General features: G+C 48.3%; 5 protein-coding genes across 5 annotated transcripts; 4 read left to right on the top strand and 1 right to left on the bottom strand.

Moving 5' to 3' along the window:
• Positions 1 to 1984: 1984 nt before the first annotated feature.
• On the top strand, positions 1985 to 4071 carry EI90DRAFT_3155258 (concanavalin A-like lectin/glucanase domain-containing protein; the record flags this gene model as incomplete). Its single annotated transcript, XM_039065987.1, has 4 exons — positions 1985 to 2133; positions 2199 to 3423; positions 3501 to 3849; positions 3922 to 4071. The coding sequence occupies exons 2-4, from the start codon at positions 2438 to 2440 to the stop codon at positions 4069 to 4071; spliced, it is 1485 nt and encodes a 494-aa protein (XP_038914752.1). The 5' UTR covers positions 1985 to 2133; positions 2199 to 2437.
• A 2478-nt stretch (positions 4072 to 6549) lies between these two features.
• On the top strand, positions 6550 to 8377 carry EI90DRAFT_3062259 (concanavalin A-like lectin/glucanase domain-containing protein). Its single transcript, XM_039060622.1, has 3 exons — positions 6550 to 7373; positions 7458 to 7681; positions 7772 to 8377. The coding sequence occupies exons 1-3, from the start codon at positions 6988 to 6990 to the stop codon at positions 8365 to 8367; spliced, it is 1206 nt and encodes a 401-aa protein (XP_038914751.1). The 5' UTR covers positions 6550 to 6987; the 3' UTR covers positions 8368 to 8377.
• Positions 8378 to 11952: 3575 nt separating this feature from the next.
• On the top strand, positions 11953 to 14470 carry EI90DRAFT_3210098 (nitrate/nitrite porter; the record flags this gene model as incomplete). The annotated part of the gene is made up of 11 exons (XM_039066442.1): positions 11953 to 12143; positions 12201 to 12256; positions 12320 to 12367; positions 12422 to 12631; positions 12696 to 12802; positions 12858 to 13144; positions 13179 to 13422; positions 13499 to 13596; positions 13629 to 13774; positions 13870 to 14000; positions 14094 to 14470. 11 exons carry the CDS (start codon positions 11953 to 11955, stop codon positions 14136 to 14138), a joined length of 1563 nt encoding a protein of 520 aa, XP_038914750.1. The 3' UTR covers positions 14139 to 14470.
• A 261-nt stretch (positions 14471 to 14731) lies between these two features.
• Positions 14732 to 15460, top strand: EI90DRAFT_2923969 (mitochondrial fission 1 protein; the record flags this gene model as incomplete). The annotated part of the gene is made up of 5 exons (XM_039054838.1): positions 14732 to 14794; positions 14852 to 14984; positions 15067 to 15168; positions 15233 to 15310; positions 15366 to 15460. The coding sequence occupies 5 exons, from the start codon at positions 14732 to 14734 to the stop codon at positions 15458 to 15460; spliced, it is 471 nt and encodes a 156-aa protein (XP_038914749.1).
• Positions 15461 to 22140: 6680 nt separating this feature from the next.
• EI90DRAFT_2923936 (uncharacterized protein) lies at positions 22141 to 22749 on the bottom strand (the record flags this gene model as incomplete). Its single annotated transcript, XM_039054834.1, has 1 exon — positions 22141 to 22749. A coding segment is annotated over one exon (609 nt), but the record flags the coding sequence as incomplete, so codon positions are not given.
• Positions 22750 to 22949: the final 200 nt, after the last annotated feature.

Raw genomic sequence — 22949 nt, 5'->3', positions numbered from 1 at the left:
GCGGCCTTTTGTCATTTTTTCGGATTTGGATCTCCTGCATCTACATCTAATTCTGAGACCCTTGCGACAAAGGAAAAACACCATAACAGTACTGCGCCCTGCGGTGGTTCGACGATAGCGGCGTTGGACGTAGTGGAGGCAAGGAGCTGAAAGTTTATCAACGATAACTCGCTGACCTTTATCCTTTGTATGGGTTATAGCGTCGAAGTCGACCAATTGCTTTCTTCGACTACCCTATTTGATCTGATGAAGCGACTCCGGTCATTATGACGAGTATTGACCAGGATCGCTTGCAAATCCATTGTAATCCCACCAAGCTCCCTCGTCACCACCACCCACTGGCTCCATACGCGCGTCTCATCCTGTTCCGGTTTATTTACTCGAAGGTTCAACAACCAGTCACTGCCCTCACCACAGAAGTTATGCGATCCCACAATGCACCTCACCCTTTTCATGACATGTTCGGCTTCGCGGGGGGACTTACTCGGTTCTCTTCATGCACACCATACTAGCCTCGCTGATCGGTCAATCATGATGTCGTACATAGACGATCGCATCGCTGTTCTATGACGTGTCCTGACCATCTGATATGTCTGTCTCTAACCACGATTTTTCAACCTCCGGCATGGCTTTCTTCCTATGTTTTTCTGACCCCTTTCTAGCTTTTTCGAATATGTTGTTGTTGCTCTGTTGTATCGAATCATTGTCACTTTTTTCTCCTCTCTCACTATGTACCAGCTTCTTCATGGCCCTTAGATCCCAGCTTGACGCTCTGGTTAGAACGTGTGTATATTTATGCCAAATATGTTTTCTCTGATGGATGGTTGAGTATGAACTATGCCAGTGTCTCTACGTTTTCGGGTTGTACCGTCAGATGCACTACACAGCATGCATAAGTAAGCCAGCTAGCGGTGGTCGGTGCATAAATGGAAGGAGCATAGTTCACACCCTCCTATCACAAACAGATCGATTCGTGCCCTGGTGCCGGTTGGAGCAGAGTGCCTCCACAGCCATCGGAATTAACCCCGCACTGACGCGTAGGCCGGCTTGGCTGTACCTATACCCCGCATCCAGCCAGCAATTTCACATGCACACATCGCATGTGCACCCCCGGCCGGGACGACACCGCGTATCCAGTTTCCTGTCAAATCCGGTGTTACAATTGCCCGGCCGCTGGTTCATGTCCGCGCAAATGCAATAGCTGTGGCTATCTGAGTCCGATCAAGCGTCCTGGGCATGATGCGCGAGTGGCGCTAAGAATAACGGCGTTTCCAACACCCCGATCTGGTCCACTGCCCAACTAATATGTGCTGCAGGAACCATACGTGGACGCGCGTCGTTGTACACTCAATCGCACGTGCAACGTGACATCCAGAGGCGGGGACGGGACTGAGTGCGGGTACAGGCCCAAGTAATCTTGAGATTGTCTTATGTATGTACCTGGCATCTAGAATCCACCACATAATATTCACAAATCCGGGTGCTACCTTTACAAAAGGGATTTGAGTTACTGTAGAATTAGGAGAGAAATTGAATCTACACACTACATTCGTTCTTCCGTCGTCAAGAGACGAATACCCTACATACCCCGGGTACCGTCGGGGGCCTGCCTGATGGGACAGCGGAATTGCAGTGCCAAATTGATGTTGTGAGTGTTTTTCAGTTGTAAAAATGCCCCCTGCCAGTGTCAGCTTTGATGCACGGACCACATTGCGCTGTCAGCTGCCAGTCACGTCACCGGCGTAGGGGGGCATAGGTTGTTTTGTGCTTAATTCCGGATGCACACAGCCAACCGACTTCGCCCAGTGGTGGGCAAGCCGTGTGGTCGCTTCTTCACCTTTATGTACAATATTTATCCTTTTTTTGTTACGAACCACCATCTTCGTCGCCTTCACGATGGGTTGAATAGATGAGATCGAGTTGCCATGGTATAAATAAATTAAATTACGCATGGCGGCTTCTCCGGTTACCTCCGGATACCATACTTGGGTGAGATTCTGTGAGAACTGCCAACGGGAAATCCTCTATGTCGTGTATGATCTGCAAGTAAGGGGGAAATGACGGACGAGTGGAACCGAGGGAGGTGGGTGAGTGAGAGTAGGCAAATGGGTCCTAGGGGCCCACTCAGGTACCGTACGTGGTGACTTGTTGTATTCGATTCAATTGATGTGGCAAAATATTATTTTGTTGGTTGTTAGGATAATCGCCAGCAATAAATCATGGTCATCTCGCTTGGTCTCTGCCACTCTGTCGCACTGCTTGTCATTGGTTTTCTTTAATTTCTCTCTCACTATTATAACTGGCCAAGCTAGCTCTTGGTCGTTCTTCACCTCCCTCTGTCTTTTCTGCGCCCGCTCTAGTTCGCGTTCTTTTCTTCAAGCCTACCAGCGAAACGCGAATCGGCCAGCCCAACACATTTTCCCCGATCCAACTGACCATGTACACAACTTGCTCTCTCTTGCTCGCGCTTGGCTTTCTTCTATCTACAACCGATACCACCGTCTCCGCACGTCCATTATCCCCCGGTTCCATCCTCTCCGTTCAACCTCGTCACAGGTTACGAGCGGACTTGCCTTCAATCTGGACCCTCGCAAACTCATGCGTGCAAGATGGAGATGGAACTCAACGTCTGCTTTCGACGAAAAGCAACCTAAATAATGTGACCGTCGATACGTGCCTTTCCGCGTGTGATTCGGCAAATTTTAATTTTGCTGGTGTTCAATATGGACAAGAATGCTGGTGTGGGAACAGTTTGAACAAAGGGGCAGTTGTTGGACAAAGTTTGAATGCCAGTCAGTGTGATTTGGCTTGTAATGGGGATGCGAGCCAGAAATGTGGTGGCTGTTGGGCTTTAACTCTTTTCCAAAAGAGCGGATCGTCATCCTCGTCCTCACCCTCGCCTTCGCCTTCGCCTACAAGCCTTGGGTCATCCTCCACCACTCCCGCTACCTCCGCCCCCGCCGCCACCACCACCTCCGCCATCCCCGCCGCCCCCACTTCTCCGTCACGTACCCCCGCGTGGTCCGAATTCCGGCTTGTCGAAGAACATTCGGGTTCATCCTTCTTCGACAAATGGACCTTCTTCACCGGCGCAGATCCCACAAATGGATTCGTCAATTATGTCTCCAAAGACGATGCCCTGTCGAGCGGCCTGGCATACGTCGACCAAGCGACCGGACTGGCCGTGATGAAAATCGATTCAACGACTCAATTGGCAGCGGGCGCAAATAGGAACTCGGTCAGGATCTCGTCGACGAATACGTATAATCAGGGGTTGATGTTGTTTGATATTGTGCGCATGCCTTTTGGGTGTAGTATTTGGCCTGCTCTTTGGACTGTGGGGTATGATTGGCCTAATGAGGGAGAGATCGACATCATTGAAGGAGTTAATAATTCAACGATGAACCAAATGACCCTTCATACGTACGTATCTTTTTCTCTGGCACTGTCCCGTGGATGTTAACGCCTTTTTTTTTGCTTCCTCTTACATTCATATTTAGCGGCTCTTCCACAAGCTGTAACACTAACTCTGTCAAACCTTCCGATGTCGCGCTCAACTTTCTGTCTAAAACCTGCGCCTCGTCGCCAGACGCCAACTCAGGCTGCGCCTATCAAGATCCCTCTCCTCAATCGTTTGGTCATGGGTTTAATGAAGCGGGTGGAGCGGTCTTTGCGTTGTTGATCGATCAGAATGTGGGGACGAAGTTGTGGAGGTTCCAGAGGGCGAACGTACCTTCGGATGTGACCGCTGGAAATCCCAATCCGGATAGTTGGGGTACCCCTTCTGCGTTCTTCCCTACTAGTGACAGTTGTCAGACCAAGGATACGATTCAAAATCAGCAGCTTATTGTGAGTATACCCTTGGATTTTTGCTATGGCTGTGAAGAGTGGCGGAGTTGCTCATTATCCTTTTATGAATAGTTTGATATGACGATTTGTGGTGGTTGGGCAGGGGCTGCGTACACTTCGATGGGATGCGGTCAATCGTGCAGTGAACGTGTTGCGGATCCTGTGAATTTCCAGGAGGCCGTTTGGAACGTAAGGAACGTGACGGTTTGGCAACACGTGTAAAGGACTGAGTCAAAATGACCACGTGTTGGTGCTGCTGCAAAGCTTCTTCCGGTAAGATATACAAGCCAATGAGCGGCTTGTATGTCTTACCTTAGCTGCAGTGTAGCGGAGCTGGCCGAATTTATTTTCTTTGTGGCGATACAATATCAGCTCCATTTTCCCGGATGAAAATTTCTCCCCCACTCTTACAAGTAATCATTCGTTTCGGATTTACAACGTTACAGCACGGACTGCCGATTGAACGTAGCGTGAAGTGCACGCACCTGGAGGACTTTTTTCGGTAACCAAAACTTTCCACACATCATAAGTAGTTTCCCCTTTTATGTTCGTATTCCCCATTTTTGGCGTTTCCCCCTTTAGTTTTTTCTCTTGAGACGATGTCGTCCATTTGAAGTTCCGCATTTCCCCCACTTTCGTCGTATATCTTTCATGTTCTTTTCGTTTATTTGTGGTGATGACCGAACTTAGCCGATCAATACTAGCTTTAATGTACAACATTATTTTAGAAGGATTTGTTGTTTGTATGTGGACACCTCTGCGGTTGGATCGAGTAATTTAATCATAAAGTTGTTATGGACGTTGTACACGGGTAGCCAGCTACATAATAACAAACCTACGACTGTACATTGGATCGATCGAAGTACTAGTTTGGACACTGAAATGATACACATACGGATGATATATGTATATGCGTGCACGCATGAACACATCTCAATGCATGGGAAGACTAGGACAGAACAAAAATAGAGCAGAGTAACAGCCGGAATGACCTGTGGAGACGTGTTGCTGTAAGCAATAATGGGAGCAAAAAGAGGGGAAAACATAGCACTTGGGATCCCTAATCGACGGTCCTCGTAACGCAGGTGAATACTAACTGATCAGCATCTTGTTCATAGTTGGACCTCGTAGATCTGGTGTTTTAGGACTACGGATGGTCGCCAGAAATGTGCGCCTTGATGCAAATTAGAATTCATGAGATGTTGATTTTCGTGCAAAAAGTATTTCATAGTGGTGCGAATCCTGTTACTTGTGCATAACTGCTGTACATGCTCATCACTGATCATGGGCATACCGGGTTGACGCGCGCGTAACATCAAGTGCCTCGTGACGCTGTGATGACTTTTGATCGCTTACTTGTGTGTGAAGAGAGAAGCTTAGGTTGGGAACTAATTTATGCTTTAGGTACGTGGTTCCAGATGCGCGTAATATCATTGGTCATCGATAGGGATATGTGTGAGAGAGAGAGATCCGATAACCAAGAACAGAGCATGACTACTATACGCGTCGAGCAGAGATGCGACAGTTAGATGTTGGTATCTAGTGTATATTGTACACGCAGTCTCCCTGCGGAATCGAGTAGTCCCTTGTTCAACTTCACTGGACGGGATAAAAGTGGTCCCGATAGACTAATACACCAATAAAAGATAGCGAGGAATTAAATGCCAAAGTGCCCTTTCTGAGATCACTGCACGATATACAGCTATGAAAGGTTCAGCGAGAACGAGGGCGAGTTAGGCATGGCTCTGATAAACATGGTTCAAGCTATTGATAGTGCTATTGCCAGCACGGACATATCATTGACTGGTCCTGAAGTTGTCAAGCAGATGTAGATCGAAGCAGAGGGACGGCAAACACCGAACCGCAGGACAGGATAGGACAGCGGCGCATGTGCGTGGCTTTAATGAGAGTCTTTTTTATTATTATTATTTATTTCCAACCCTGCAATCCCATGAACAAGAGGGATGAAGATAATGAGACTGCGGACCGGAGAATCCGGCTTGAGCTACACAGCTGATGACTCTCCATGACCATAATATGTTCGGGTACCGGCCTAGCAGCATAGGCCGGCTGAGGTGTTCATCATTGGGGTCAGTTCAGTGGGGCTGTTTCCACGATTAGGGGGTAGGGGGCCGTTCAAAATCTGATCGCTTGGCGGTCACATCGATCTTGGCTCTGTCGAGTGTTGTGTTGGATTAGTTTGCTCCGGATTTTGAAGGCGGTGACCGTGGCCGCATGCAGGACAAGTTTATAACGGGTGGGGAGTCTCGTGGGATGATGCTGAAGGAGAGCAGTGCCGGTGATTGGCAGCGCATAGGTTGGCAGATTGTTGCCCTATGTGGACATATATATGAAGGATGGTCTTGGCCTTAGTCATACAAGTCGGTATTGCTGAACTTGGGTACCACACCCGCGAGGAAGCAGCCGAGTTTAACATTAAGTTACGAGTACGGACGGAATTGAGGTTGATGATCAAAGCCGGTGGATTGTTGAGTTGGGCAGTTGTGATGGAATGCTGCCATCTGTTCGACCAGACAATGAGAACGACAGGAAGGGGAAAAAATGGGGAAGAATACACGAGGATGGATACTGTATCATGGCACTTGAGCAAGTGATGATAAGATGAGCGGAGAAGCGTGCGTGGACAACCGCCGGGTTTCCACGGCCAAGAAAGGAATAAGCTCACACCTCCTTTCAGAATCGCAACCTGCGAAAGGTTTAGGAGGTCCGCCCAATGCCATTCTATCCCAGCAAGGTCAATGCGGGCTGAGGTCGAGCTGGGACTGTGCTTTGATGCTTTGAGACAATCAAGAAACAATGCCACTTTACGACAATCTTTGACTTGCCGTGGCCCGCACGGGATCGATCGTTACTCCGTTCTACTTCCCATTGTAGTCAACGACTCAACTCAGTTGTTGGAAGCAAAACAAGCGTACATCGGGAAACCCACAAATGTATTTAACCGTGGTGCCTCTTTTGTTCGTTCATTTCTCCTCTTCACTTCCGTCCTGTGGACCCCATTCTCGTCTTCTCTGCGCCTCCCTTCGCTTTGGTCGATTTGCTTCACTCGTTATTTACAGCCTAGCCTTAAGTTTGCCTTGATTACTTCCTTTTCTTCTACGTCTTCTGTTCGCCATCATGCTTGCATCGGCTCTCTTGTTCTTGATTGCTATTTTTGCTTCTTTTTCTCCTGTCTACGCGGGTCTCAGCGAACGCATACATCAAGTTGTTCCTCAGCGCCGCCATCATCACCGCAATTTGTATGGACACCCATATAAGCGCTCTTCTGTGCCACCTGGTCCTTGCGGCCCCAAGAAGGGCAAAAACGAGACTAGAATTGTCACTCCTACCACTTCTTCCACTGCTCCCAAGTCCACTCCATCCAAACCTGCCGACAATACCACCGACACTTACCAGGGTCATATCGCCGCACAAAAGAACCCCAAGAATGGCGGTACTTACAAGCTTATCGATATGTATAATGGCAATAATTTCTTTGACGGTTTTGATTTCTTCAACCTCCGGTAAGTCTTTTTCCCTTTTGTCCAGTGATTGTGCATTTGTCCTTCCGAACACTGACCGCAACGCAATACACATCTGTCCATTAGTGATCCTACTCATGGTCTCGTCAATTACCTTGGCCGTACGGACGCCATGAAGAAGCGCCTTGCGTATGTTGATAATGGTGTTGTGGTAATGAAGGTCGACGATACCACTCCTGGCCACAAGCTGCGACATGGGAAGCGTGACAGTGTTCGCATCGCCACTAAGAAGCGGTATGGTGGAGGTTTGTTTGTTCTGGACATTGGTTCCATGCCATATGGTGACTCGGGTACGTTACGTTCCCCTTGCATTTTGTTTTTGGGAATTCCCTTCCTTTTCTCTTTGATCTTTATTCATCAACTTACACTGCTTGGATTAGTTTGGCCTGCATTTTGGACCGTCGGCAAGGGTTGGCCGCACAATGGCGAGATCGACATTATCGAAGGTGCGAACCTGGCCACCCGAAATCAATACACGCTTCATACCGGTCCCGGATGCGCCATTGATACGTCCCCCTCTGTCCTTTCTGAGGCTCTCATCGGGAACGTGGGCAATAAACAATGTGGTTCCACGAAAGACAGTAATGAGGGGTGTGCTTTCCGCGATTCGGAGGATACCTCATACGGGACAGGACTCAAAAATGCCGGGGGAGGTGTCTTTGCCATGCTCTGGGACTCTCATGCCATCCGGATTTGGCGATTCACACCAGATAACGTGCCGAGCGACTTGAAAAGCCAAACGCCCAATCCAAACTCGTGGGACAAAAAGTTCCTCAGAGCTCATTGGGCTTCGTCGACATGCGATATTCAGAAGCATTTCAAGGGTCATGCGATCACGTTCAATATCGCGCTCTGTGGCGATCTGGCAGATGCGGCGCATAAGGGTGGGGGTGCTGCTTGTGCCGCTGTAGTGAGGGATCCGGGCAACTTGAAGAATGCGGTTTGGAAGATTAACAGTTTGCAAGTTTATCAGTGATTAATCTTCCCTTTTCTTTTCTTTTCTTTTTTTTTTTTTTTTTGGCTTGGCTTGCTTTCGGGGTTGGAAATCGAACCATTCTCGTTCCGCCCCCTTTGCTTTCCTATCCCACTTTTACAAATCAACTACACCTCTTACCTCTTGACGAGGGACGGAAGAACCACTCCGCTAATTTGGACCTCGACTCGATTCGTCGATTCATCGGCTCCCTCTCGAGCTTTCATGACCGATTTTTCATGACAGGACAAGATTGACCATGGTACTGCGCGCGCACACACACACGCACTTCGCTCGTCGAGTCATCGACTTTACCATTCGCTTGCTTTCGCCATCGCCATCACTCAGCTCACTCAGATAGTGTTGTAATAGTCACGCTCTTGTCCCATCCCTCTCCCCTCTGCTTTTTTGTTTCCTTTCTCGTGCCTAGCGTAGACTTGGCTTACGCACTGCCGAGGCCAGAAGAAGCGCCGATCTGAGCGGCCATCTCCTTCCACTGCTGCCATCCATAATCCCCCTTCCGATGCCGCTCTTCTCTCCATTTCCGATTCTTACGCTGGATTAGAAGGGTGCTGGCCCCCTTCCTCGCATCTATTATTTTTTCTTTTGTTTGTCAAACGCGTGTGCCACCGTTTCTGTTCCCTGCCATTCCTGTTCTCTACATTTCCTCGCTAGCCGATGTTTGACTTTTCCCCATTTCAATATCGCTCGATTAGTGTTTCTTTCATTTTCTTTAAAAACAAATCATCCTTGTTGTCTGTTGAGCCCTTTGTAGTTCGACACTGTTTTTGTTTCTCCACCTCTGGGTTCTTTCTTTCTATCGAGCTTAGAGGGTAATTGTACGTCGCTGTTCAGTAGTTTGTTAAGTAGATATGGAGACCTAATAGCTGCAAGCTGGTAATTACAGGAGATAGTCATGACAATCAGAACTTTTATCAATCCATTCGTATACCCAGACAACTACCCACCGAAACCAGGCAAGGTAACTTGATTGGCGGCGAATGAAGAGTCTGTTGGAGAGCGATGTTGTGGCGTGCATTTACGCTGAAAGAAGATAAGAGGAGTCGCCGACCGAGTTTCGCCACTAAGCCCCCTTTTAACAGGGGGGCATGTTGTAAGTGCTGGTGGCAGACGCGTATAATGTTGCTGTTGGTCTCCACGGGCTTCCGCCTAGAAACTAATGCAATCTTCGATCCCCCGACCTATACTGTAGTAGTGCTCTTCATCCATGTCCTCCTGCGTAGCTTGAAGAATGTTTGTTACCAATGGGATCGGCATGCAACTCCTACAACACCTGGTTATGTCCTAGCTTTGATGATCTGGCATTACAGTACTTTGTGGTGACGTACGTCAATCCATTGCATGTTGGGATCTGTGCGAAGTTAATAGCGTAAGCGCGCATGATTGCTTGGTTGGTCGAACTTGCATTGGGGGGGGGGGGCACATTCAAAAGATCTTTGTATCTCGGTCCGTTTGCTCATGCTCATTCTCATTCCCGGCTGTTCTTGTCGTGCTTGATTAGATTTGGGTCATCTATCGGTCAGCAAGATTGAACTTTGTAAGTCTCGCTCACGGAGAGGACAGGGAATTGCCGTCCATACACTTAATAGTAACCCCCTGCCTCAAGGGCTCGTGAGCGTTCTGCTTGCTCGATCTTCATCCACCCTCTGGGATCCACGCCGTCTCATTTCCCGCCTTGAAGGATCTGTCTTATCCATATTCTACAATGAACCGGATGCCAACGCCACCAGTCAGTTATCCCGGCACCAACTTGGGGGTATCTCACCTAAATGGCGTGTCCCCCGCGAAGTAAAATGAAGAAATAGAGAGCCAGATCAAAAGGGACCAGAAAAGCCGGAAGAACATCGATCGGATATTGCTACTTGGCACTGACGTGTCCTGGACCGGCAAGGTTTGAGTTTGGCGCAATGTAATCGAACCGCCGAGCCTAGCTAAGCTTACATGCACACGCTCCCTCGAGCAAAATGGTGATATTGCGTGGAGGTTTTAGCGACGATGAGCGAATCGCGTTCCAGGAAACCGGTTTCTCTGACACGATCAAGTCTGAAAGTTATTCTGCAAGCAATGTCGAATCTGTATTATCGTCACCCCACCCAGATACATATATAACGATCAGCGCAACAGACGTGCGTTGAGCAACATTGTTACTAACTAATTACTTCTGGTCGATCGCGAGTTGTAGCCACTGAGTAGCGGATTGCCATATCTAAGAATCCCCTCATTACTTGGATGAAGGAGGACGAATACTCTCAGGTCGAACTTATCATCTTGCCGAGACCCTTTGACTCACAGCCTCTGAAGATCGCAAATGGAACAAGCGGGCGGTAAACAAACCTACGATGGGCTACACGCGAATTGAAATTGATAACACTCTTCTCTTCACGTTATCACCTTGCTCTTCATCTGGAGTTTTCTAAATGAAAAAGCTTATCATCATCCTGCCATCGGGGTCGCTTTTTACTATACTGTAATGCCAAGGCCGGCGGGAAAGATCGGTTCCCATTCGGTTGTGCCACAGCTATGTCGACTACGATCTCTTCAATGTCGAAATTGATTGATGATGATCCTCCTGAAAACAAAATGGGGATTTTGTTATTTTATGTAAATAGGAAGATCGCCATTTTGTTTTCAATTATCCCATTTGCTGCATACAGGCTGGGGACGTGCCTGGTCTGTAGGATACAGCTTTCTGACCCTATGCGCCAAAAATCTTTGGGGCGACATGGTAAGCACGGCAGCACCTCAATGCCATGTCTTGCAATAGGTTTCCATTGAGAAACCGCTCGGTCTTGACCTAGAGCACGGATAACAACGATCTCAATCCATATCTTGACTCGCCAAGCGCGAAGGACTCTATGCTTGTTTCGGTCACCCCCCCCAACGTCATCAACAATCCGCAGCAGCCGACATCGAGCCAAAGCTCAAATAGGGGGATCTGCAGGCTAGCAGGATTTCCTCACTGGCCACTAGGTCCCCTTATCTATGGGGCACTACTTTCCTCATCCGGGTGTTCTGCAGAGAACCGAAGGGAGCAAAACTTGTTGCTTACTTAGCCACTGATAAGAACTAAACAGCATACGAATTTGTCTCAACTAACCTGGAATAAACAGATCCAAGCCGGTCATGGCAATTTATTATATCTAGAATGGAAGGATGTGTTTGTACAACTCCTCCGGAAGGGCCCGGTTTCAAGTACCATGTTGATTCTTGGCTTCGATGATTCAACAACTTTGACTCCATGCGGATTTATCACCGGGCACGACAAAATTTCTGGGAAGATCAGATTATGTAGAGACGAACCTTTCTATAGTCTTTGAGCATAAATTGGACTTATCCATGTGTTCATATTCTCTTCCCGCCCCTTTATTTAAGTCAAATCTGATGATATTTTTTTTTTCAGTGTGATCGGTGTCTCAATGGCGACGATCGTACTAGTCCCCATCGGTAGGGATTGGATAGTTCTCGACCCTCTCTCCAACATTTCTTATCACTCTGCAATAGCAAAGTCTTCTTTTATAAGGTGGCGAGGAAGACCTTTTACAACCCCCAAACGATTTCTCCCTCGCCATGGCTCCGGAGACTTCACCACAGTCCGAGAATGTAGTCGCAAGTCCACATGCCCAGCTGGAGACGGACGGACCTCCTCCCTTCAAATTCAGCAGTCTTTGGGAACGCGAGAAATTGAATCCTATCAATTTGAAGAGCTACACTCTTCCAATCTTCAATCTCAAGTCGCCCTACGCACGCAACTTCCATTTGTGAGTATCGACTCTAAGAGCCATTTGGCTTACTGTTCGTTCATCGACTCTGCTTAGATCCTGGCTTGCGTTCCATGTCGCATTCTTGTCGTGGTTCGCTTTCCCACCACTACGTAGGCATTATTGGCGTGCTAGCTCTTGTTCGATCGTCAACTGATCTATCCATCTGTTGACAGTGCCGGAAGCTATCAAGGCCGATCTAAAGCTTACGTCTGCACAAGTTGGTTCGCTGGATTCACCATGACCAACTGGCTTGTTTTTTTCTGACTTGTCCCCAGGGAACTCCAATATCGTGGCTTTGAGCGCTACGCTCATTGTGCGCATGATAGCCGGGCCGTTGGTCGATCGATTCGGTCCCCGAAAAGTGATGGCTGCTATTCTCATACTCGGTGCCATTCCATCTGGACTTGCTGGTACTGTCCATTCAGTGCAGGGTTTATATGCTGTTCGGTTCTTCATCGGTATCCTTGGAGGAACATTCGTCCCTTGTAAGCACACTAATTACAATTAGTCGCCGTGATGGAATCCTCGATATATATTGGCCGTTCGTAGGTCAAGCGTGGACGACTGCATTCTTCGACAAAAACTGCGTCGGTAGAGCCAACGCTCTCGTCGGTGGATGGGGTAATGCAGGAGGAGGAACAACGTTCGTTATCATGGTAAGCATTCCATTTTAGAAGATCGGCCTCAATTCATCACGTCCCACAACGTCAGGTGGCGCTTTTTTCCCGGTTAACGAGACACCACAGCTTATCGCCCCACTCCGCATGGCGTGTTGCGTTCGCTATCGTTCCTGTGCCTGCTTTACTCTTCGTTGCCGTCCTCACCCTCGTATTTGGCACCGATCACCCCAAGGGGAAGTGGTCTGAAAGGCATAAGCCAATTGCCAGTCTCGAAGTCACTACAGGCGCCAGCAGAGATGGAGTCGTGGGGGAGAAGCATCTGGACGCAGAGCAGGGTGCCACTGTTCACGTACAAGATCTGTCCGTGCCACCAAGTAAGTCGCTTATGTTGTTTGTGTCATTTCTATTCGAGATCGATTCAACCTCATGTCCTCGACTTCCTTGGTGATCACCCAGTCTCGGAAGTGGATGTGGCTATAAACCAAAACCTCACGTCCAAGATGGCACTGGAAATTGCAATTAACCCATTGACATGGCTGCCCGCATTAGCCTATCTCACCACTTTCGGTTTCGAGCTGGCTCTCGATTCGAGCATGGCGAACATCTTGTTTTCGCTCTACAAGTCTCCACATTTTGGCCAAACCAAAGCTGGATATGTATGGGCAGTTCTACACACCGATCTAAACGTTTGGAAACTTACATAATAAAAACGATTTTTTTCTTACGAATTAGTTTACTTCTATTGTTGGGCTGATGAACGTGTGGACACGTCCGTTTGGTGGTTATCTTGGCGATGTCGTGTACAGAAGATTTGGCGTGCCTGGGAAGAAGTACCTTACCTTGGCTTGCGGCATTCTCCAAGGGTCTTGTCCCTGGCCATGGGATTTTACATCGATTCGACAAAGCACCCTGACTTGACGACCGTCATCGCTATACTGACCATCCTCGTCATTCCCAACGAGATGGGCAACGGTGCCAACTTTTCACTCGTCCCTCACTGCAATGCTTGTACGTTTTTTTCATTCTACGCGCAGACTAATAAAAGGTGGCGACTAAGAATTTCGCCCCCCTCCCCCCCCTCCCCTTCTTTCCCTTTGTTTTAGACTCTAACGGGTTCATGTCTGGGATAGTGGGGGCATTCGGTAACATGGGCGGGATCTTCTTCGCCCTTATCTTCCGTTTCCAGCCATTACCACTTGGGAAGGCTCTTTGGATTTCTGGGATCATAGCAATTGTAGGTTTCCTCCGCAGTTCTTTCCGTTAAAAAAAAAAAGAGAGAGAGAGGAGTTTCTGACACCCTTGTTTTTTTTTTTTTTTGTGTCCTCAGGTTGTGAACGCCTTGTTAATCCCCATCCGCGTGCCTCGTTATTAGGGATGACGACCAGGTCAATATCTAGGAAGGGTTGTGTATCTTCGTTTTTACTTTTTCGCTTCTCGATGTGGACGCGTGCAATAACAAACCACCTCCACGCCTTTTCATATCTTCAAATACCCACACCTCCCCACCCCCCTCTTGTTGGAAATTGGTAACTTTGCTTGTTGTTTTCCCTGCCCAAAATCCACTGCCCGAAGGGCTGGTCCATACTAGCAAAGTCGACTACCTGTAATCGGACCATAATGGAAATGACGACAACTTCATGTTCCAGATAATACATAATCATGACAATCTGTCTGTTTGCCGATTCGTTTTTCACTGTTGATAAGGATCTTCATAAGTCTTGCCAAGCGTTCTGCATGAATGGTATCCGGACGATAAGGGCGTTCCCTGATTCACGGACTCTGCCCTAGTAGCGGTAAAATTCAATACTTCTCGGAGTTTTCTCGCAATCGCCCCCCTGGCTACTGTTATCGGTATAGTGGCCGGCCATCCTTGTTATTCCCAGAGAGATGGACAACAGCGCCAATATTACTGAGGGGCATTACGTAACAGCACAGCCTCGTACGCGGCCGGAAGATATCAACAACATGCCGACTGAAGTTCCATACGCTGCAGACGCAGAAATCTCCCTCACATACGACGAGTTGGAAGTGAGCATTTTTCTCCTCATCGAACCTCCTGGCTTTAGATGAACTTATCACTCGCAGGTGCTGAAGCTCCAGTACGAAAAGGAGCAGGGGTCCGCATACGTCTCTGTACAGACCAAGTTCAATTATGCGTGGGGGTTAGTGAAGAGCCCACAGAGGGAGCACCAGGTTGAAGGGGTTAGGTTACTCCAAGGTGCGCCCCATTTCTGACTACTACTGCTACTACTTGGTGCGACGAGACGCTGGTTCATATCTGACGGCTTTTTCTTGCGCAGAGATTTATCGGGATGAGCCTAACAGACGAAGAGAATGCCTATATTATCTTGCACTCGGCCACTATAAGATGGGTAATCACGAGGATGCCCAAAAGTTTAACAGTACGCTCGATTCACTCCCATCTCATGTCATCATCGGAAGTCCCAAGCGCGCTTGACTTGGTAGACTTGCTGCTGCAAAAGGAGCCCTCAAATTTGCAAGCCCAAAGTCTGGCTTCACTTATTAACCAGGCTGTTACAAGAGGTCTGTTGGATGAAAAAATCTCCTTGCGATGGTACTTGACGTTCCCTGCTTTTAGATGGATATATTGGAATGGCTCTGATGGGTGGTGCGGCTGCCGCCGGTATGCTACTTGTCGCCGGCCTTGTACGCCGAGTGAGCCGCCACGACTAGCCTTTCATCATCCCTGAAGATCCACTGGACATTTTTTATACCTACATTCAGGCGACGCATATCATCAGGCTTCCACAGCAGTACTGTAATGAGCACCTTTCTACCGATTGTATTCATATCTACTTTCCCTGAACACGCGATTTTTTTACTTGGGTAAGGACGTATCAGATCCCGCTTACGACCACCTATTACTCATCACGGGAACACAGTACTGCGGTACTAGTACTAGCACTGTGTTTAGGCGAAGATTATCCACGGTCGGATAGTACAGAAATACTACTATTATCTTCTGTTGTATCACCCACTTGATTGTTAGAATTCTTGGTATTATGGTGTTCGCTATGACCAACTCACGTTTGGTGATGTTGAGTCGTGTGGCGTTTAGATTTACACCTATTGCCTTTCTTGGTGGCGTCCGTGCCAAAGTCAGTGCGCATTCATAGCGCCTGACTATAAAAGAACAATTTTTCACAACCCAACCTTTCCTCAGTTCACGTACAACGGGACTGAGGTATGTTGGTTATCTCTTGTTCATCATCCATAAAATGTGTATCTAATATTCATACACCAGCGACAACATTGCTAGGTGATTATTCTAATATACTTTTAGTTCACGTACAACGGGACTGAGCGACAACATCGCTAGTCCAACATTTCGTCTTATAGGTTACGAGCCCCGTTCACTCTGAACTTCGTCCTACCTTGTGAACTCCATATCCCCTTCCTTCCCAATGTCCAACACCACTGCAACCGCTAGTGCAGCTGCCAGTTCCTCAACAACAACCATCTCCCCAGACAGCTCCCGGTTCCCCATTAAAGTCTTAGACAATGAGGGCAAGAATTACTGTACGTGGGCGTCTAGGATGAAGTCGATACTTCAGATAGGAGAGGTTTGGGAGGTCGTGCAAGACACGTCAACAGGCGGCGTTGCCATGCCAACGGAAACAGGCCAAGACCTCACGGACTGGTTGAAGAAGGATATGAAGGCGTTAATGTATATCAAGTGCTATATAGGTGACGAACCTATCATGCTAATTGATGAAGCTCCCCATGCTTGCAAAGCATGGAAACTCCTTTCTAATCGCTACAACGGTCATGGTGCACACGATGCCATGATTATCCACGGTGATCTGTGTTAGAATGTGCGGATTCGGACGACTCCGGAATGGAATCGGAGACTTATCATGGAAGGACCTTGGCCTCAGCGACTCATGTGGAGCGCTGTGCCATTGCTGGTTGTCCTAGGGGTCCCTAATTTCGGATCTAGCAGAGGGAAAGTCTCTTGGGGGGAATTCAAGTTGATTTCGGACTGAGGTTACAAGTTACTAGGTACATTGTATATAAGGAGGGGTCCGGAATCAAAAGGAACAAGGGTAGGATGAAAGGAGACAAAGGGAGATGGAAAGAGGAACAACACCGAGGGTCAAGTGTTTGACTCAATGGTGTTTCCCAAAGGAGGAATGAAGGGCCAAGGCCCAAGGAGGAAGGAAGGAGGATGGGAGTCGGGAATGGCTAGCTGACTGAATAGAAGGAAGCAGCAGCCCAAATAGGAATGAGGGAGAATAGCGGAATTGAAATGGACAATGCAATAGTTGCAAGGTCCGGAGTAAGTCCGGAAAGTCCGAACTCGGAGGTTAAACTCCGGAATATTGGCAAAGGTAATTAAATGGAATGAGCTAACCAATACAATGGGTATAAGCGGAGGTGGGGTCAAAGTCCGAGGTCGGAGCTAAGACCGGAGGTTCCGGAGACGAGACGTCAACAGGATTCCGGAGCGGAGGTCCGGAGTCGGGGACATAGGTGTTGCGTACTCGTCTGGAAGGTGTCGAGGTTGGGGTCGGACCCGGAATGTTCCGGAGTCGGACCGAAGGTGGTGTCTGAGCCGGAGGTGGGATAACCTCTTGGGAGTTGGCAAGGAGAAGGTGACGGAAGGGAAGTAGGGCTCCGGAAGTCGGAGTTCGGAGTTCCGGGAGCCCGGAGCAGAGGTCGGGATTGTATGGATATGACAATCTGTATACTTTCCACATGGACGACTCTAAGCCGCTGGAGCCACAGATCAATGAAATGCGACAACTCCGCACCCAACTATCCGAAATGGGCTGGAAGGTTGATGAAGGTGACTTCGTCATAGCTCTTGCCAAAGCACTCCCCGCTACGTATCACGCCATAAAGACCTATGTCATCGTCCACGTCAACGACGTCAACACCGTAACCTCCACAAGCCTAATCCGACACATACTCCAAGAAGAGAAACTCAGGAATAACGACCCTGAGATCGCCGCCATGTTCACCAACGGTGGAAAGTCTGGCCATCGCGAAAAGAAAAAGTCGAGTGGCTCGACAATGAATACTGCCAAACCGGTGGTTCGTTGCTCGAATCCTAAGTGTGGAGCACTAGGTCATACAATAGAACAATGTTGGTCGGAAGGTGGAGGGTCGGAAGGGAAGAGATCGAGATGCAGAAGGGGGAAGGGCAAGTCAAAGTCGATGACGCCGAAGGAGTCGGCCAAAGTCGCAACCTCTCCTGATGAAAAAGACAAAGTCTTAGTCGCTGGAGCTTCAGACTTACTAAGTGCAACACCCACTGGTAATGAACCTTGACGCTCCAAGTGGATAGTCGATTCTGGAGCCACCGCGCACTTATGTGGTAATCGCGAGTGGTTCATCTCCTATCGTCCCCTTGATCCTCCTCGAAAAATCGTCCTAGGTAACAAAAAGGTAATTTTAGTGCCAGGCATTGGACAGGTGAAAGTGACTTTTCTTACTGGAAACTCACCTGGAAACACCATCATTCGCCCGAAGATCGCCCATAACCTTTTATCCGTCATCCAACTCAATTCATCTGGCACATATGCAACGTTCCTAAGCGGAAAGTGTGAGATCTTTGACTCAGCGGACCAGCTCATTGCTGTTGCCAACGCCGAGAACGGTTTGTACCAATTACCTGTTACGGTCATAGCCTTGGAGAAGGCTTATATCACCTCCTCCCACGCTGCCGACTCCTACTCCTCCAATATCGCACGATCGATTACCGCCAGCGCATCATTGGATGTGTGGCACAAACGCCTTGGTCATATCTTGAAGGAATCTATCCTCAAAATGATCAGAAGCGGGATGGTAAAGGGCATGGATCTGATTGGGAGTGAAACGCAGGACGAACCAAAATATTGCGCAGAATGCGAGGCGTCCTCACACCATCGTAATCCTATCCCCTCCAAAACTCATACTCGCGCCGATCAAGTCCTTGGCAGAGTTTTCTCCGATGTATGCGAGACCAAAACTGTAATGCGAGAAGGTTTTAAGTATTTCATCACCTTCGTTGATGACTTCAGCCGCTATCTTACTGTTTACCCGATGAAGAAGAAGTCTGACGCGCTCGACAGATTCAAAGAGTATCTTGCTGAAGCGGAATGCCAGACAGGGTCTAAACTCAAGATCCTCCGTACTGATGGTGGTGGCGAATATTTCTCGGATGAGTTCTCGTCGTACCTAAAAGGAATCGGAATCGTTCATGAGCGTACAAATCCGCGAACACCGCAGGAGAACGGCGTAGCTGAGAGAGTCAACCGGACTCTAGTCACCATGACTATCGCTATGCTCGAGTTGAAAGTCGACCGCACTGCTTGGCCGTACGCGCTGCGACATGCGGCACTAATCAAAAACGTATCCCCCCACTCCGTACTTCCTCACGATCTCTCCCCCTACGAACGATACACTGGCAATAAGCCAAGTGTTACCATGATACGTACCTTTGGCTGTAAAGCCACCCTCCACATCCACTGCGATCTTCGTTGAAAACTCGATAATCGCTCAATTCTTGGAATCCATCTTGGCATGGCGCAAGGCAAGAAGGCCTTTGTTGTCTTCGATCCCAAGACTCGTAAACTCCACGAGTCCAGGGACGTTCACTTCTTTGAGGGAATGGATGGAGAATCTGAGTGGGTGATGATCGAGGTTGAATCACAAGATTCCCCGACGCACGTCGTTGTCCCCGCGAAGAGTGATGAAGGAGAGGTTAAGGAAATGGGAGATGAAGATGGAGACGGTGATGGTGATGGTGATCACGAAGATCGAGAGGAAAGGGGAAGTGAGAGCGATGATGAGGAGAAGGTAGATGGAGGAGACATACCTGTTAAACCTGAATCCAGGCCCCCTGAACCACGACGCTCAGGACATATCCATCGTGCCCCCATCCCTGATGACGACGCTCGATACTCCGTTTCTTCTTACAATCGTTCGACGAGAGCCCCTGAAACAGTGGGCGTTAGTTGGGCGTTAAACGTGAATGTGGAAATACCACGGACTTACAAACAGGCGATGGACCGTCACGACGTGGGTTCATGGCTCGAGGCTTGTGTGGAAGAATTATCAGCATTAAGGGAGACGGGAACTTACGTCTCAGTGCGAAAGCGAGACGTCGATGCTCAGAATGTGGTTGGTTCGAGATGGGTATTTGCGATAAAGAGAAATGCTAACGGAGAAGTGGAGCGCTATAAAGCGCGCGTGGTTGCGAAAGGTTTTAGTCAGGTCCACGCAATCGATTACGACGAGACTTTCGCACCTGCGGTCAAATGGACCTCCATTCGAATACTCCTAGCCCTATCTGCCCGTCTCGATCTCGAACTTCATCAAATGGATGTAAAGACCACCTTCCTCAACAGTGATCTAGAGCATGAAATCTACATGGATCCCCCTCCTGGATGCGATGATTATGGGTGGCCCGATATTGTGTGGAAGTTGCAGAAGAGCCTCTACGGACTCAAACAGGCGTCACGCGCCTGGTACAAGAAGGCGAAAGCCGAACTCAACAAACTCTACTTCACGTGCTGTGAATCCGACCACGCAGTATTCATTTATTCCTCCCACGCCAAATTCTGCATCGTCGCTTTATATGTCGATGACCTCCTCATCGCTTCAAATGATCTCAACTTACTTCGAAAGAAGAAGAGGCAGCTGCGTTCTGCATTCAAAATGAAAGACTTGGGCGAAATTCATTGGTTTCTTGGACTGGTGATTACTTGCGATCGTGCACAGCGCTTAATTACCGTTTCCCAATCACGATACGTGTCTGACGTTGTCGAAAGATTTGGCTTTACTAATTCTCGCAGTATTTCAACTCCCATGACCCCTAACCTTAAACTCCTTCGCCATGATCAACCCGATCCTGAGATCCACACCCACGAGTACCAATCACGAATAGGCTCCGTTATGTACGCGATGCTCGGTACCCGACCGGACATTGGCTACGCCGTCACCACACTGAGTCAGTACTCATTGAATCCAGGGGAAGAACATTGGATCGCCATCAATCGACTTCTTCGCTATCTCAATGCCACCAAAGACTACAAATTGGTCTACGACAGAAAGTCAAAATACGACGATCACACTGGATATTCCGATTCGGATTGGGCTGGAGACCCAAGAGACTTTTGTTCCGTGTCTGGTTTCGTTTTTATAATGGCTGGCGCGGCTATTAGCTGGAGCTTGAAGAAGCAGACATCTATTGCACTCTCGAGTACAGAAGGCGAGTACATGGCAATGACTCATGCTACTAAAGAAGCACTTTGGATCCAACAGTTCCTTCGTGACATACACTTCCCTCTCGCCCATTCCACTTCCTTACTCGTCGATAATCAGGGCGCTATCGCGCTGGCATCAAATCCCACCTTCCACGCTCGTACGAAACACATTGGCGTTCGACATCATTTTATTCGCGAACACGTTGAACACAACGACATCACACTCGATTACATGTTGACGAACGACCAAGTAGCCGATGTCCTTACAAAGGCTCTGGCACATGAAAAACATTCGAAGTTCCATACTGCGATGGGATTACATGAGTAGATCTAGCGAGTGGGCATGTTAGAATTCTTGGTATTATGGTGTTCGCTATGACCAACTCACGTTTGGTGATGTTGAGTCGTGTGGCATTTAGATTTACACCTATTGCCTTTCTTGGTGGCATCCATGCCAAAGTCAGTGCGCATTCATAGCGCCTGACTATAAAAGAACAATTTTTCACAACCCAACCTTTCCTCAGTTCATGTACAACAGGACTGAGGTATGTTGGTTATCTCTTGTTCATCATCCATAAAACGTGTATCTAATATTCGTACACCAGCGACAACATCGCTAGGTGATTATTCTAATATACTTTTAGTTCACGTACAACGGGACTGAGCGACAACATCGCTAGTCCAACATTTCGTCTTATATTGATGATTGCAGAGCAAGCACAGAATATTTCAGAAACTCTCACACCCTTTTTTTTTTTTTTTGGTGGAATCCCTTGTAGCTTTCGCTGGGCAGGGGCTGCCTGAGGGTTTGTAGGTAGGAGCAGAGCTCCTGGGTTGGAAGTAGAGTATGATGTTCTGGTTAATCCGAAAGCTCCACCGCGGGGAAATGCCTTTACGCACTGTCGGGGGTTACCAGGCTAGTGTGGGGCTCACGCTGATCTGGGGGGATCAGGAATACCCACTAAAACCTCGCTGGTTTTTAGCCAATCTTTCGGAAGTTGTTCTTTTTTGAGGTTGCTTCTTTTCTTTTCTTTTTTTTTTTAGTGGAGCCCCAGTAGCTTTCGCGATACATTACTGTATTTGGGGCTTGTATTGGGAAATGGGTGTTCCCGTTAGGTTAATGATCGGTTTGGTCCGGTCTGCCACTTATGAGGAAATGCATTATGCATGTGTGTGGGACTCCCGGTCCGGTATACCCACTAAAACCCTGCTGCTGTGAAGCCAGCTGTCCGGAAACCGCTCTTCTTCTTGTAGGTTGCCACTCCAGGTGTGTAGCACGAGTTTTGCTGGTAGCGCTTTGTGGCTGAATCTCTTACAGCACGTTGACATGATATCTTGTTGGAGCTTTTCATTGAGGCCAGCTTGGAAGGTGTTGGTGACCTCTTTTAGTGTGGTGAGTGGTCGATTGGGGTTCATTACTCTACAGCATCTGGCTTTCCACACTTGCCATGCACACTCAAGTACTACTATTCTGAATAGCCTGGTCTTGCCATTCTTCAACTGTCCGATCGTGGTGTTTATTCTGGCGATCGGGGCAGCCATCACATGTGAGACATTGAGGTTGGTTGGCCAAGTGATCTTCCTGCGATCGCATATCACTTTGGCAATGGCCCAGAGTCTTTTGCCATGGTTCTGTGGGCATTTGAAAAGTATGTGATCTATTGTTTCTGTTTGTTGGCAGTGCTTGCACTTGCTGTGGTGCTCATATTTTGGGATTCTCATCCAGTAGTTGCCTATCTTGAGGCACTTGTGGTGAGTTTCCATAAGAAATTCCTGATTTCAGGGGGGATGTGTCCTTTCAGTTACTACTTAGATCTTTGTCAGAGTCTGGAATACTGTCAGAGTCGGGCAGACTGTCAGAAGACAGACTGAAGACGGATGGGTTTCTGTCTGAGTTGGGGTCGGAGGTGTTGGCAGAAGTCTGTTGGAGCGCACATGTGTGGATATGCAGGTGGAAATATGCGGCGCAT

This window comes from Cantharellus anzutake (genome assembly GCF_015039405.1).
Source record: "Cantharellus anzutake strain C23 chromosome Unknown EI90scaffold_31, whole genome shotgun sequence".
Classification (NCBI taxonomy): Eukaryota; Fungi; Basidiomycota; class Agaricomycetes; order Cantharellales; family Hydnaceae; genus Cantharellus; species Cantharellus anzutake.
Note: the sequence above shows the minus strand (reverse complement) of the source record. Positions and strands in the feature narration are given on the sequence as shown.